The 15,044-nt window shown below is 36.0% G+C and overlaps 2 protein-coding genes and 1 long non-coding RNA gene across 3 annotated transcripts; 2 read left to right on the forward strand and 1 right to left on the reverse strand.

Moving 5' to 3' along the window:
- The first annotated feature begins 1,687 nt into the window (after positions 1 to 1,687).
- LOC7470394 (subtilisin-like protease SBT1.6) lies at positions 1,688 to 4,413 on the forward strand. The gene has a single exon (XM_002305475.4). The coding sequence runs from the start codon at positions 1,769 to 1,771 to the stop codon at positions 4,088 to 4,090; it is 2,322 nt and encodes a 773-aa protein (XP_002305511.3). The 5' UTR covers positions 1,688 to 1,768; the 3' UTR covers positions 4,091 to 4,413.
- Positions 4,414 to 8,534: 4,121 nt separating this feature from the next.
- LOC7470395 (protein EARLY-RESPONSIVE TO DEHYDRATION 7, chloroplastic) lies at positions 8,535 to 11,210 on the forward strand. Its single transcript, XM_002305476.4, has 4 exons — positions 8,535 to 9,768; positions 10,117 to 10,283; positions 10,400 to 10,484; positions 10,853 to 11,210. Exons 1-4 carry the CDS (start codon positions 8,879 to 8,881, stop codon positions 11,049 to 11,051), a joined length of 1,341 nt encoding a protein of 446 aa, XP_002305512.1. The 5' UTR covers positions 8,535 to 8,878; the 3' UTR covers positions 11,052 to 11,210.
- A 98-nt stretch (positions 11,211 to 11,308) lies between these two features.
- LOC127905202 (uncharacterized) lies at positions 11,309 to 13,158 on the reverse strand. The gene is made up of 2 exons (XR_008058997.1): positions 11,759 to 13,158; positions 11,309 to 11,662 (listed from the first exon to the last, which is right to left on the reverse strand). It is a non-coding gene; the product is annotated as an uncharacterized LOC127905202 (long non-coding RNA).
- Between the last annotated feature and the right edge of the window lie 1,886 nt (positions 13,159 to 15,044).

Consider the following 15,044-nt stretch of genomic DNA (forward strand, 5'->3'; position numbering starts at 1 on the left):
CGTTTTTTTTTTTTATAAAATTGTAAAAATATGTCTCACGTAATCATGTGTTTTTAAAAAATTAGTATTTTTTTAAAGTAATATAAAAATAAAAAAATAAAAATCTTTAACCACTTTATTTTTTTTTAACGTGAATGTCTGGGTTAACTTCCGTGTACTTTAACTAATCCCACGAGCTATAAAGTTAATAACCATGTAAATTTTTAGTGATCCTTAAATTTATGAGATATTTAATCACTCTATTAATCTTCTTTAAATTTACTTACCCTCTTCTATCCTTTATAAAGAAGAAGAAAATTTTTTTTGAATATTTTAATAAGTGTTTAGTAAAAAGTATTTTTTTTTACTTTAAAATTGTTTTAATATATTAATATTAAAAATAAATTTTATTTTTTTAAAAAATAAATTTATAATAAAAATATTTTAAAAAGCAAAATGACATCTTAGTCTTAACTGCAGAGTAAAAGAGAGAGAGGGGGGGGAAAAGTGTCGAAACTGTCTCCATCAATGCGAGACGGTCCATCTCTAGCAAGTTACTTTAAGAGGGGAGGGGCTATTTTTACACTTTATAAACAGTTACCATAATTTAGATTCCTTCTGATCTCACAATCCACATGGTATGAGTTCGGACCCTGCCTGCGCTGTCGTACCATTCATTTTAGAACAAGTGGACAGGTAAGGTAATGAAACGGTGAGTCCCATTAATCCGACGGTCATGATTAAACATCATGTGCAACAAACGATGTCAAATAATTTTCTAACTGTTTTAATATCAACTGACCACCTCCATCTGTAAAGCTAAGAAATCGGTCCCACCATATCATGCCATCGGCCTTCACTTTAAAATACTCAATCAAACCTCCAGCTTTTTCCTACTTTTTTTTTTATTATTATTTATTTATCTTTGTTTTCATTCTCTCTCTCTCTCTCTCTCTCCTGGGAAATTGATGCGGACGACATATCCAAGTCTTGATTCTCTCGCGTCACCATCTCCTGGTTTAAAGCTGTTTCCGCGTATGTGATAAGTAGTAGTTTGGTATAAATATATTTTTAAAATATATTAAAATGTATTTTTTTTAAAATTATTTAAAACATCAATATATTAAAATATATGAAAAAACTAAAATAAAAATAAAAAATAAAAAATGGGATAGCCTCCCTCATTTGTTTGCATCTTTTTTCTAAGTTGAGGATTCTAATGAATATTTGGAATTTGAATTATTGGTATATATTTTTAATTTTCAAAAATAAAAAATTATTTCTATAATATCATAGCATACTAAAAATTAAATATAGTTTTCAAAATCAGATTTAATTTTAATATTAGATATTATATAAGTTTAATGGTCTAATTTTGATAAGGTTGATAGTGCAAATTTAAATCTTCAATATATTTATGTCCATTAAAAAATATTATTAAATATTAACATAAAAATACGCACACCTTCATTTAGGTATAATTTTTGTTTTTTTTTAAAGCTCTAACCGTTAGACAGGAAAAAATAATTAAGGTCACTCAAAAACAGTGGTGACTCGTCAATCTTATTAGTAAAAGAGCAAGAAAATATCCGCAGACATTTCCAAATTCCAAGATTTTTAAGTTAATCAACAATTAATTAAATTACTAATCACGTTTAGTTTTTAATCTAAACTCTTAAGATAAAAAAATTAAAACAGCTATAAAAAAAAAGGGACAATAATCTCTTTATTCTCTCTATATCTTCCTCATCCCTGTCGGTCTCAGACACCCATTTCACTCTCAACTTCAATGGCTCCTTTTCCCTCCCATCCCATCCCCTTACTCTTCCTCCTCCTTTCCTTCCTCCCTCTCCTCTCACTCTCCGCCGTTGATCAACCCTACAAAACCTACATCGTACGCATTGACTCTCAATCTAAGCCCTCCATTTTCCCGACACACTACCACTGGTACACCACTGAATTCACTGACGCCCCTCAAATACTCCACACTTACGACACCGTTTTCCATGGCTTTTCCGCCACACTCACACCAGACCACGCCGCCACTCTCAGCCAACGCCCATCAGTTCTTGCGGTGTTTGAAGACAAACGGCAACAACTCCACACCACCCGGTCCCCTCAGTTTCTTGGACTCAGAAACCAACGTGGTCTCTGGTCGGATTCTGATTATGGTTCTGATGTTATCATTGGCGTTCTCGATACCGGGATCTGGCCAGAACGACGGAGCTTCTCTGACGTCAATCTTGGAGCGATTCCTGCTCGGTGGAAAGGAATTTGTGAAGTCGGTGAAAGATTTTCAGCAAGAAACTGCAACAAGAAGTTGATTGGTGCCCGGTTTTTTATCAAAGGACATGAGGCAGCAAGTGGGAGCATGGGACCGATTACTCCTATAAATGAAACTGTGGAGTTTAAGTCTCCACGAGACGCGGATGGTCATGGGACTCACACGGCATCAACTGCCGCAGGAAGGCATGTGTTTGGTGCTAGCATGGAAGGGTACGCGGCAGGGATTGCTAAAGGGGTAGCGCCGAAAGCACGTTTGGCCGTTTATAAAGTTTGTTGGAAGAATGCAGGGTGTTTTGATTCTGATATTTTAGCTGCTTTTGATGCTGCGGTTAAAGATGGAGTTGATGTCATTTCGATTTCCATTGGTGGTGGTGATGGGATTTCGGCACCTTATTATCTTGATCCGATTGCCATCGGTGCTTATGGCGCGGCTTCTAGAGGGGTTTTTGTCTCGTCTTCGGCTGGGAATGACGGGCCTAATTTAATGTCAGTGACGAATCTTGCTCCGTGGATTGTTACTGTTGGTGCTGGAACAATTGACAGGAATTTCCCCGCAGAAGTTGTTCTTGGTAATGGGAAGAGATTATCTGGTGTTTCGCTATATGCTGGTTTGCCATTGAGTGGTAAAATGTATCCTCTGGTTTATCCGGGGAAATCAGGGGTTTTGTCTTCGTCACTGTGTATGGAAAATTCATTGGATCCTAATATGGTGAAGGGAAAAATTGTTGTTTGCGATCGCGGAAGTAGCGCAAGAGTGGCAAAAGGGTTGGTTGTTAAGAAAGCTGGAGGTGTTGGTATGATTCTTGCTAATGGAATGTCTAATGGTGAAGGTTTAGTTGGCGATGCTCATTTAATTCCTACTTGTGCTCTTGGTTCTGATGAGGGTGATACAGTTAAGGCTTATGTTTCAGCCACTTCGAATCCGGTTGCTACTATTGCTTTCAAGGGTACTGTGATCGGAATCAAACCAGCTCCTGTTGTGGCTTCGTTTTCGGGTAGGGGGCCAAATGGATTGACCCCGGAGATTCTGAAGCCGGACTTGATTGCTCCTGGGGTGAACATTCTTGCTGCTTGGACGGATGCTGTTGGTCCAACTGGATTGGATTCAGATACTCGAAAAACTGAATTCAACATTCTTTCAGGCACTTCAATGGCATGTCCTCATGTAAGTGGCGCCGCAGCCTTGCTTAAATCTGCCCACCCAGATTGGAGTCCGGCAGCAATTAGGTCTGCAATGATGACCACTGCCAATACATTCAATAATCTAAACCAGCCAATGACTGATGAGGCCACTGGAAACGTGTCGTCATCATACGATTTGGGTGCAGGGCATCTCAATCTTGATCGAGCAATGGATCCAGGGTTGGTTTACGATATTACCAACAACGATTATGTGAACTTTTTGTGTGGAATTGGATACGGGCCTAGAGTAATTCAGGTGATCACGCGATCACCTGTGAGTTGTCTAGAGAAGAAACCATTGCCAGAGAACCTCAATTACCCTTCAATCGCAGCATTGCTTCCAAGCTCAGCAAAGGGAGCAACAAGCAAGGCATTCATTAGAACAGTCACCAATGTGGGTCAACCGGACGCTGTTTATCGTTTCACAATCCAAGCTCCGAAAGGTGTTACAGTGACAGTGAAACCACCAAAATTGGTGTTCACCGAGGCCGTGAAGAAGCAGAGCTTCATTGTAACCATAACGGCCAACACCCGGAATCTGATGCTGGATGATTCGGGTGCTGTATTCGGGTCAATTTCGTGGTCTGATGGGAAGCATGTCGTTAGGAGTCCCATTTTGGTGACCCAGATAGATCCCTTGTAAACTTATAGTTTCACTTGGATCATATCTTATGATCGGTAAGGTTGGCTGGCAGGTGGTTAAGCTATAGCGCTGAAGTAGCAAGAGAGAGTGTGAGGTAGCATAGGTGTAGAATTTGCTACGTACAAGTGTGTGTTGCCACCCTTCTTTCTGTTGGCTGCCAGGTTAGGACTAAGGCCAAGAACTGCTTTTGAGGGATGGTTACTGTGAGTTCTTTCTTTGTTTTTTCCTTTCCTTGTTAAATTATATCTGTTACCATCCTTTTTTCCATGTAATGTTGTATATGTATAAACTTGACAAGTTTATATAAGCAATAGTTTGATAGACATTAGTGATTTTCTTGGTTGCATTGTTATTATAAAAATTTAAAAATAAAAAAAATATTATTTTAATACCTTTTCTAACAAAATATATTTTGATTATTCTGCATACTTTTTAGTGTAAAAGTTAAAAGAGTTGAGGAAGAAATCTACTGAAAATGCCAGATGCTGTCAATCCGTGAGATTGACCATTGCTTAGATTTGTTGATTTCTATAGATTTCTAATGCTCGTGTCTATCAAATTTCATTAGATTGCGGCACTGATGTTGGCTTTGGTAAAGCTTTTTTCTCGAAAAACACAAGTCAGGAAGCATCCGTCCCCAGTAAATCGTCTGTTAGAAAATTGAATTTTGCCAGTCTCTTCGGTTGACCTCTGCTTTTGGCCTTTTGGCCACAGGCTAAAAGCTGGTCGACAAACTTGTTATAAGCTTTATACGTGCTTTGATTATTAACTCTTGTAGAAATGATATTTACTGGGAAATTTATCCTCAAGCCTGTTTCGCTTCCCTGAACGTGGACCTGACACCTACTGAAGGTGGACGATTCGTGAGATCCCAGGTGCTCAGGTGTTTTATCCATACACTATATAATCTTAAATGCAACTCCTACTGCCTTTCGAAAATCCTGCGACATAGGAAAGAAGCAGCAATATATTTGTTGAACAAGGATATTCGTGACTTAAGATTGAATAATATATGTTCCAATAGCATAAATGTCTTTCATATGAGAGCACCCTTCTTTTCTTCTCCCCCTTTGCTTCATTTATTTCTCCCTTTTCTTTTTCCGAGCTCTTTATCATAGCGTTCCTTGTCTCCACCTAGACAAGCACGTACACCAAGAACTCTGCAGTGAGAATAAAATGTTTCAGTGTGTGTCCGAGCAGGTTAACTTCACCGCACTTGGTTTTTGTGATTTATAGAACCCTTAAACCCTCTCGACGACTTCTCTCGGAAAATTTAAGAGGCAGGAGAAGAAGATAGAAAAAGGAATCCATTACTTTTATCTTTTGGAATTGTTTGTCACCTGACTCCTTGGATGTTTATTCAGAGGCAAAGTTGCTGATTGATCGAGATGGTAGCCCCCCACCCCCCCCCCCCCCCCCCGGAAGATTAAATATCTGTGCTTTTAACCTAATTTTTGTCTCCTATATAGGTCCCAAAAAGATGCCCCAGCCCCATTTTACTTTCTTACATTCTAGGATCCGGTTGTTACGCTCAATAGTAATACACATAAAATATCATCCAACAATAATTCAACCATATCTTTATTTTCATTTTCCTTTCATCATTATCCTTCAAAATTATCATTATTATATCACTACCACTCCTCCTTCTTTACTATTACAGCATCTTATCACCACCATCCTGCTATTATTATCATATCATCACCTCATTCATCACCACTACCACCATGGCTTCCTCCTTCACCATGACCACCACCACACTATCATCACAATCACGTCATCACCATCTCCTTCACCATTATCATCAAGTCACCACCATCACCATGACTACCTCCTTCACCATGACCACCACCATACTATCATCACAATCACGTCACCATCACCATCATCATCAAGTCACCACTACCAACATAACATCCATGTCACTACCATCTCCTTCATTTCATTATCATCGTGATTGAAAAATATGAAAATATTTTTCAAGCTAAATATTAAAAATATTTTACGCGAAACAAACAAATCCTTGAACATATAATTTTATGTCATTTCTTAGGTTAAATTTGAATACTTACTAAAATAAAATAAAAAAATTCTATTTTCCAACTGATAAATATGATTCCTTGAATGTGCTCTTCTATTAGTGTTGTATTGAAAAATTAAAGAAAAAAAAATCTATAAAAATCTTATCAATTCCTTTTATCTCTACTGGTAAACATATTCTCCAAAGTTGGTGGAGAAAAACAGAGTAATTGGAAGGATTTTACGGTTTTTTCCCCTTCAATTTCTCATTGGAACCCAAATAGAGAAGTGTATTCGAAGAATAAAAATAAAATCCGGGTTGGAAATCTTGAAAAAAAAAATCAGAATTCTTTTCCTAAGAACATCGATCGAATTGACAATTTTTTTCTCCAAATTACCGGAATGACCATCCCTAATGGAAAACTGACCATTGTGTGAGCATTTAAAAAGTAACAAGAGTATAAAACTGGTGGATCACAAGAACGAAATCCGTACCTGCCATTTTGCCATGTTCATGGGCTAGCCATTTGGGTCAAGGAAAGAACTCAATTATTCGACGCCATATTCCATGGCTAAACTAATTGCAGCTCGAGAGGCACAGTTAATTTATACCAACTTAGCCGACGCTCCTAGGGCTGACAAAATAATATCATCTGGTGAAAGATTTGCTTGCAACTTAATTTTTCATTTTTTAATTAAAATTTTAGTGCGTGCGTGCGCGTGTATGGTAACTTGGTGCAAGCTATATTTTAAAAGTATCGAATCATGCCGACAATTGTGAATTTCTTTGAAAGCTTCATAAAAAGAATCAGCATCTTAAGCAGCACTTGATCAGATAAAATACGTGAGATAAAAGTACACGTATTTTTAGATCAAACCAATGAATGAAGTTACGGGTGGTGTGCTATCGGGTACTTATAGTAATTGTTATTTTTTAAAATATTTTTTATTTAAAAATATAATAAAATTATTTTTTACATTAGCTAATTTAAAAATTAAAAAAAATAAATTTAGAAAAAAAAATTAATTTTTTTTTATATTTTTTAAAATAAAAAAACAAAAACAAAAAGTTACCGAAACTCAGCCACGAATCCATGTAAATAACTTCTAATTGTAATTGTTTGTTTTTATTCTTAGTGGTATTTGAGAATGTGATAATAGTTGTTTTTTAAAATATTTTTTCGTTCAGAAATATATTAAAATAATTTTTATTTTTATTTTTTAAAATTTATTTTTTATATCAACATATTAAAACAATTAAAAATATAAAAAAATTAATTTAAATAATTTTTAACGTAATAATAAACAGGGGCTTAATTGCATGGTTCCTGTGGATGGAGCAGGCCTGTGAGCTTGAAACCGCGAATCAAAGTGAGATCTAGCTTTCAATAAGATCTTATATGCATGCAATATATATTATAACTCAAAATGCCTTCAATATTATATACATGCATCTTCCATGACATAAAACTATATTATAGGAAGGAATCCTTTTTCCCCCCTAATAAGCAGGATATTTTCGACTTGATTTTTTATATAACAAGATAAGTTCTTTCGCATTCGAATCTTGCATGAGCTATCGTTCTAGCTAATTGCTATGTTTGCAAATAATATTTTGTTCACAATATCTTTAAATTTGGACCCAAAACAATAATGCAGAGGATAAATAGCTATTTTTTTTTTGTTGGATTCGAGAAAACCCCACCAGGAAAGCTCACTTTGTGGATCCAGGTGAGCGAGTAAAATCCCGGCTGTCCCAAACTCTTATAAGAGATGCACGTCCTGACTTGAACTCGAGACCTGCTGTGCAAATCTCAAATCCTTTGCCATCATGCCACGCCCCTTGAAGACGATAAATAGCTAAATTACTAAGCCTGGGCAGATACAAAATACGAACATTGGTGAGATTATTCAAATAAGATATTTATTAAATTACATGTGTTTGCTTGTTTTTTATTTACAATTAATTTTTTTATATAATTTAACGAACTTATTAAACCTAATCAAATCAATAATCCAAGTCTCAATCTTTTTTATTTCTTTAAAAAAACTAGTATTATCTAAATATTTTTTTATTAAAAAAATAACTCAGATCATAGCATAATGCGGACCATCTATCCAATATGTCATCATCTAATATTTATGAATATTGCCTCCTTTTAATTTGTAATAATAAAAATAGGTATGATGGTGTTTAATAAATATTTGTATTTAATTAAGATGATGTTAATATAATTTCTGTTTTTAAAATATTTTTGATTTTAAAAAATATTAAAGTATTTTTTTAATTTTTTTTATTGTTTTAAAGTAATGATATAAAACATAAAAAGTTTATTTTAATATATCTTACAGTAAAAAGATATTTTAAACCCAAGTGCTGCTACTCTGCTACATGTCAAGAACTTCATGGCACAAAACGTGACAGCAATACATTTGAGGCTCACCTAATCAACAATTGGCACGAATTTGCATCGCATTCAAGACATGAAATTCAGTAGCTTAAGGTGGTACAAATCCTCTAAGATTCAAGCACTTGTCCAGCAGAGTCTCAATTCATCATCATCCAAAGAACTGACAAGTGACATGAAACGGTACTCACACGGCCAGCTAAAGCCACGAATCTCTAAAGGTTCCTCAAAACTCCCGGCCGACACGGCTTCCATTTCCTTCAATATGAAGATTACAGAACCCTTAAATCCCCCCTAAGATCTCTCACTGCTCGTACACACTAAAACATCAAACCTGAAAAGAAACAAACTTTCTTACCAAATGTCATCTCCAAAACGCAACTCTCTTTACCCACAAGTTATTCTCTCAAACCCAGAAGCCATTTCTGCCACTTCTTCTACTCCATCCTCTTTGTATCCTACTACTGGCATGAAAGACTTGGCAGAGAATCTCTTCCCTGAAGACGACAACAACAACGACTTAGGTTCGCCGCTGGGCTCAAACTCTGAACCCCATGAAGAAGTCCTGATCAAGATTTCAGGATCAATAGTTCATTTGATTGAGAGAGATCATAGCGTGGAACTGGCTTGTGGGGATTTCTTTATAGTGAGTCTTAAACAAGGTGACACTATTGTTGCTGTTTTTGCTCGTGTAGGTGATGATATTCAGTGGCCTCTGGCTAATGATGAGGCAGCAGTAAAGCTTGATGGATCACATTACTTTTTCACTCTTTGGGTGCCTGGAAATGAATCAGGTAGGGGCGAGTTAAATAAGGGAGAAGTTGAGTTGTTGAATTATGGGGTTACTTTTGCTTCGAAAGGACAAGAGGGTTTGTTGAAGGAGTTAGATAAGATATTGGAATGTTATAGTTCGTTTTCGGTGCAAGAAGTGAATGAGAGTGGAGGGAAGTGGGAGGTACTTGATGGGAGCGTAGCGGAGAAGATATCCCCGGATGAGTTAGAGAAGAAGAAAGAATTGACGGAGAAGAGTTCTGCCGCGTATTGGACAGTGTTGGCTCCTAATGTGGAGGATTATAGCTCAAGTATTGCTAGGTTGATTGCGGCGGGGTCAGGGCAGTTGATCAAGGGAATTTTCTGGTGTGGAGATGTGACTGTGGATAGGTTGAAGTGGGGTAATGAGTTCTTCAAGATAAGGATTGATAAGAGTTCGGATTCAGATATCAGTCCAGGGACTTTGAGGAGGATCAAAAGGTTTGGTTTCACCGTTGATTATTGGTTTAATATTTTATTATTGGGTTTCAATTCTAATTTTTTAACATTTAGCTATCTAGTTTTGCTATTTTTTTAAGAAATTTGATTGTTATGGCTGATCTCATCATTCTGTCTGTGGAAGTTGCATGGTTATAACAGAAGCAGCATGCTCTTTGATTTTTGGAGTTGCATAAATGCCTTTTGATATGCATATTGGTGCTCATCTCTGAATTTTAAAGATGTAAATAATTTTTAATATGTTCGTTTCCCCTCTCCCCTCTTTGGTTCGTGTAAATTAATATTAAGTAGTATGCATTGATTCATGATTTTATCGCGGGATGTTTGCAGGGTTAAGAAGTTGACGAAAATGTCAGAGGGAGTGGCTCTTGGAATTCTTACTGGGGTTGTGAAAGTCTCTGGATTCTTTACGAGTCCAATTGTGAACTCTAAAGTGGGCAAGAAATTTTTTAGCCTAATGCCAGGAGAAATTGTTCTGGCTTCCTTGGATGGATTTAGTAAGTGATTCGTTCGCAATTGTTTGGTTTGTTTTTCCTCAATTTGTGGGGTTGTCAGAACTGCAATCCGACTCACAATACTGTTTCCTCCGCGTGCCATTTCTATGCTTGTGCAGACAAGGTGTGTGATGCTGTTGAAGTTGCTGGAAAGAATGTCATGTCAACCTCGTCAATTGTGACAACTGGACTTGTCTCACACCGGTATATCTCAATCTAATTCTTATTAAATTGATGCTCCACTTGAATAATCGTTTATCACTTTAATTGCTTTTTTCTTTTGGCACTATACTCCAATTGTTTTCATTCAAACAAGTGTAATGTTGCTGGCGAGTTGGAATTAAAATCTGTGGTGATTCTGTTCCTCTATGGTGGATTCTTTATTTTTCTATAAGGTTGTTGGTTGCTTTAGAGGCAGGTCTTGTTCCCCTGATCTGGGTATCTGGCCAGCAGTGGCAGGATAGTCTTGGATGAGATTTTAGACAGGATATATAGTCTGAATCGAATATTTAACTTTCTATTCTTGTACATGAGTTCTCGTTTGATGCTATGATTGGATATTTCCTCTACAGATATGGAGAAGAAGCAGGGAAGGCAACAAATGAAGGGTTTGATGCTGCTGGTCATGCTATTGGCACTGCCTGGGCTGTCTTCAAGATAAGAAAGGCTCTTAACCCAAAGAGTGTCTTCAAACCAACAACTCTTGTAAAAGCTGCTGCACGGGCAAATTCTACTGAAATGAAGCCTAAAAATATACCAATTAAAGACTGAAGACAACTAATCTTCTACTTGTTTTTTTTTGAACAAGGAGGCTGCTTTTTAGTTTGTTGAGTTTGTAATAGTTTGTCAGGGAATGCATATCTCTATCTGTATGTGTTTATTTCGTTTTACTTCTCTAATGGATGATTTTAAGGGATCAAGTTTTGTGTATTATGCGTTTCTTTTACCTGGATCTCAGCAGCAAAGGCTTTTCTTACCTAGCACTTGCACAGAATAAGAGGTGAATTGGTGGCTGACAAAATGAAATCTCCGTCTCAAATATCTTGTAGATTGAGAAAGATACATCAGTCCTTGCTGGACTCTTAGAAGTTCAATATATGTACTTATTGACACAACTGACGAATATAGGCTGCTTACTAAATTCACTGCTTGAAATGCGTATAATCAATTCATAGCTCTCTCTCTCAGACCTCGGTAACTAGATTTAAATGCATGGCTTGTAAGTTTAGAGATCCAACACAATCCCGGCAACAGAGCCAACAAGCTGCAGCTATGGTGATCACGAGGCAACTCATACTGAAAATCTGAAGCCCTAGCCAGCCACTGGCTCGTCCATCGCCCAATCTTCTTCTGAGAAATATACATCTCGATGGGCACTAGACCTGCAATGCAAGTGCACCATGGAAAGATCAACGTGAAACTTGAATCTTGTCATAGATGCATGACTTGTAAGGTCATTACTGCTTGAAATATCAAACCTGATAGGCACCAACAAGGTGAACGACGATTGCAACATTGACAATGTCTAATAGCCAACAGGGGTTGTAGAATCCAAAGCCAGTCAAAAGATTTCCTGGGGCATAATTTACAAAAGCTGCATAGCCCATGCATCCACAAAGTAAGTAGAAAACTGTTGTTATAATGATGCTAAATAAAGTTGCTTTCTTCATGCTAAAACTGTTGTCATAACACAGTTCAAACGCGTTCCTAAACGCGGCTAAATGTTACTAGATGTGGTGTTTTTGCATGTTCCCGTTTGGAAACGCTGGTGAATTCGCATTTTAAAAAAAATTCAATTTTCTTTTAAAAATAATTTTTTTTATATGTTTTGTATTTTAAAATAATTTTTATTTAAAAATATATTAAAATAATATTTATACCAATCCACCGCAGCAGTGATGTCGCGGGGTGGCTTGTGAATGGGACACGGGTTCCTTTAGTTATGTGGAGGAAGAGTGAAAAGAATAGAGATTACGTAAACAGCCAATTGTGGATTAAAAGCCTAAGCTAGCTAAATCTGTGGCCAGTGAATGCGAGTTGCATAAACTAACCAAATAATCTAAATCCCTAAAAAGCACAAACCATTAATCCTAACTGTCACTAAGCCCAGGAGGTGTCTGACAAAGTGATCTTAAAAAAGAAGCATTTAAAAAAACAAAAGGAATTCTTCATCGCTACTCAAACAAAGCGAAAAAAGAAAGAAAAAGCAGCTAATCTCTTGGAGTCGTCACAAAAGCACCAGGACAGTGTTCCCCCTGCAAAAGCAATATCTAAGCTTGTGAAAAAACAACGAATGAGAGGGTTGAAAACATCAAGAGGGTTGGCTGCTAAGTACATGCAGTAGCAAGATGTGTATGGAGTTCCTGAAATTAATGATGCGAGAATTAAGTGAAGGGTAAACATATTTTGAAGCTGAAGAAATGCAAACCACTAGAAGCTATTGTTAATGACTAAAGGCATGCAAAGTGAGTAGGTTGGGGATGCCAAGCCAAGCCAAAATAATTTGGTGATTTGGTTGGATTACCTACGCTTCTTAGGATTTTTGGGCTAAGATTTGATCTTTCTCTGGTCTTCTAGGCTAATGGTAAGACATTGATCAGTCCAATCAATTATTTGGTGGTCTGAAAAAATCATGTCATTTCCAGGCCCTTCAATGCTGCCAGATTCTTTAGAGTATTGAAACTGAAATCATATTGAAACAAACATTGATCAACAGTAAAACATGGAATTCTCAGTTGTAAGAGTGATTTTGGAAAAGAGGACATGAAAGTAGCCCAACGAGCTGAGAGCTAATCTAAGCTCCTCAAGTTCTTGGGCACTGGTTGATGGAGATGTAAGGAGACTAAGATCAACATAGAATGATTTTGGACTTGTATGCTATTTTTGGATCCATTCAATTCAACGACCAACCTCCTTCTCTAGTGTCGTCTCTATTTTAAATTTATTGTATTTAAACATATAAATATTTAAATTTATAATAAATATTTATTTTTTATATTGATTTAATTTCTTTTTAGATATTTGATTTTTATATTATTTTAATTTTTTTCTACTTCTGTTCAATATATATATATATTTTTAAAATATTTTAAAATATTACTGATGGGTTTACCGATGGACCACGTCCATCGGTATATTCCAAAAAATTAAAAAAGAATTACTACAAATATCATTGATATTGTTATCTCACCGATGAACTTACTGATGGTCTTCTGTCGATGATATGTTATATTTACAGTGGAAAATACCAACGAAAAAGCTAACATACCGATGAAATTATTTATGGTTTTTCTATCTGTGATATGTTAAATTTACCAATAGATATATTAATGAAATGAAGCAGATATTTTTTTTTAACGTGCTATAAATTTATCAGAAAATATATTATCAATAGACCATAAATTACTGATAATTTTTTTTTCAATACAATATATGATCAACAGTTTTTTTTTTCAATGGACTGTTCCGTCCATAAGTCTATTGATAAATTAAATACTGATAAAATATGAATATAAATACTAATAAAAATATCTATCGATAAAATTATTAAATCTGATAGTAATCAACAGCCTTGTCATCTGGATTCTCTAAATATTTTGCCTGACACTTGTTTCAGATGCTAACAGATTCATTTGACCGCAGGTCAGCTATCTACCAGGCCAAATGACTACACTTTTCGGACAGGGCTTATGTCGGCTGGTTGCTATTTTGCCTTTCGTTGCAACCGATTCTTGATTAAATGCTTTCAAATCTCTCTCTCTAACTTGTATTTGACACTGCAGCCAAAATATCATTTTTAAAAAAATGATTTTTTTTGAATTTTTTATATTTTAAATTTTTTTAATATACTAATATTAAACATAAATTTTATAAATAAAAAAATATTATTATTATATATTTTTAAATAAAAAATATATTAAATTACAATCATTATCACATTCCAAACAAGCTTTTCAAATAAGCCCTCACTCCATACACATTTTTAAAAAAAATCCTCAGCAACGCAATGGGCATCAGACTACTAATCCAGAACTAAAGTTTCAAGTATAAAGATTAAATAAGATTTCAAGGGGAAATTGAGTGCATTATAAGACTACAAATATTATGGTAGCATGCCATTTTTATCAAGATTTATCCACGAATTCACATTAAACTATTTTGGCAAGATTCATGATCCAAAACATTTGACTGGTTAATTTCTTTTTTATGCAAACCAGATCGATTTCATATTTGCGAGGTGGCTACATTTGGTCTTTTCCAACAGGAGAAACAATGAACATCCTAACATTCAAGGCTGTCACAAACCCTCAACGGAGGCACCATGTTTTCATTTCGAGCTGGTCCAATATCGCAGCCCAAAACATTTCTTCTTTCTTGATTTAATTCTCCCTTTTCTGGCAGGCAGTTAGAGAGAATCTTCTTCTTCTTTTCTCTAAATTACTGTGACAACTGTCACTACTAATCATTCCCCTGCAAAATAGGAGCACCCCGTTTGCATGCATTTTCAAGAGGCTTATTTATTCTACTCTCTCTCTCTTCTCTCCCTTCTCTAATTCCATTTATCAAACTCACCAACCTCATCAATGGCGGAAGGTGTGATAATTGAGAGCTGCCTGCACCACAAGGCAGAGATGGTGATATTTGAGGCTTCCAGAGCAATTACAGAGCTTAGCAATGTCACAAGCCTTGAATCTACTCCAGCAGTTACTGCTCTCCAGCTCCTTTCGAGCTCTTACAAGCCAGGGCTAAGATTTGCAGCTGTCC

Source organism: Populus trichocarpa, chromosome 4 (genome assembly GCF_000002775.5).
Source record: "Populus trichocarpa isolate Nisqually-1 chromosome 4, P.trichocarpa_v4.1, whole genome shotgun sequence".
NCBI classification, from domain to species: domain Eukaryota; kingdom Viridiplantae; phylum Streptophyta; class Magnoliopsida; order Malpighiales; family Salicaceae; genus Populus; species Populus trichocarpa.

Bases quoted from the DNA above. Each gene is read 5' to 3' on its own strand.
- LOC7470395 (XM_002305476.4), top strand. From the start codon at position 8,879: ATGTCATCTCCAAAACGCAACTCTCTTTACCCACAAGTTATTCTCTCA. The intron at 9,769-10,116 runs GTTTGGTTTCAC...GGATGTTTGCAG, and splicing joins ACTTTGAGGAGGATCAAAAG to GGTTAAGAAGTTGACGAAAA. The intron at 10,284-10,399 runs GTAAGTGATTCG...ATGCTTGTGCAG, and splicing joins GGCTTCCTTGGATGGATTTA to ACAAGGTGTGTGATGCTGTT.
- LOC7470394 (XM_002305475.4), top strand. From the start codon at position 1,769: ATGGCTCCTTTTCCCTCCCATCCCATCCCCTTACTCTTCCTCCTCCTT.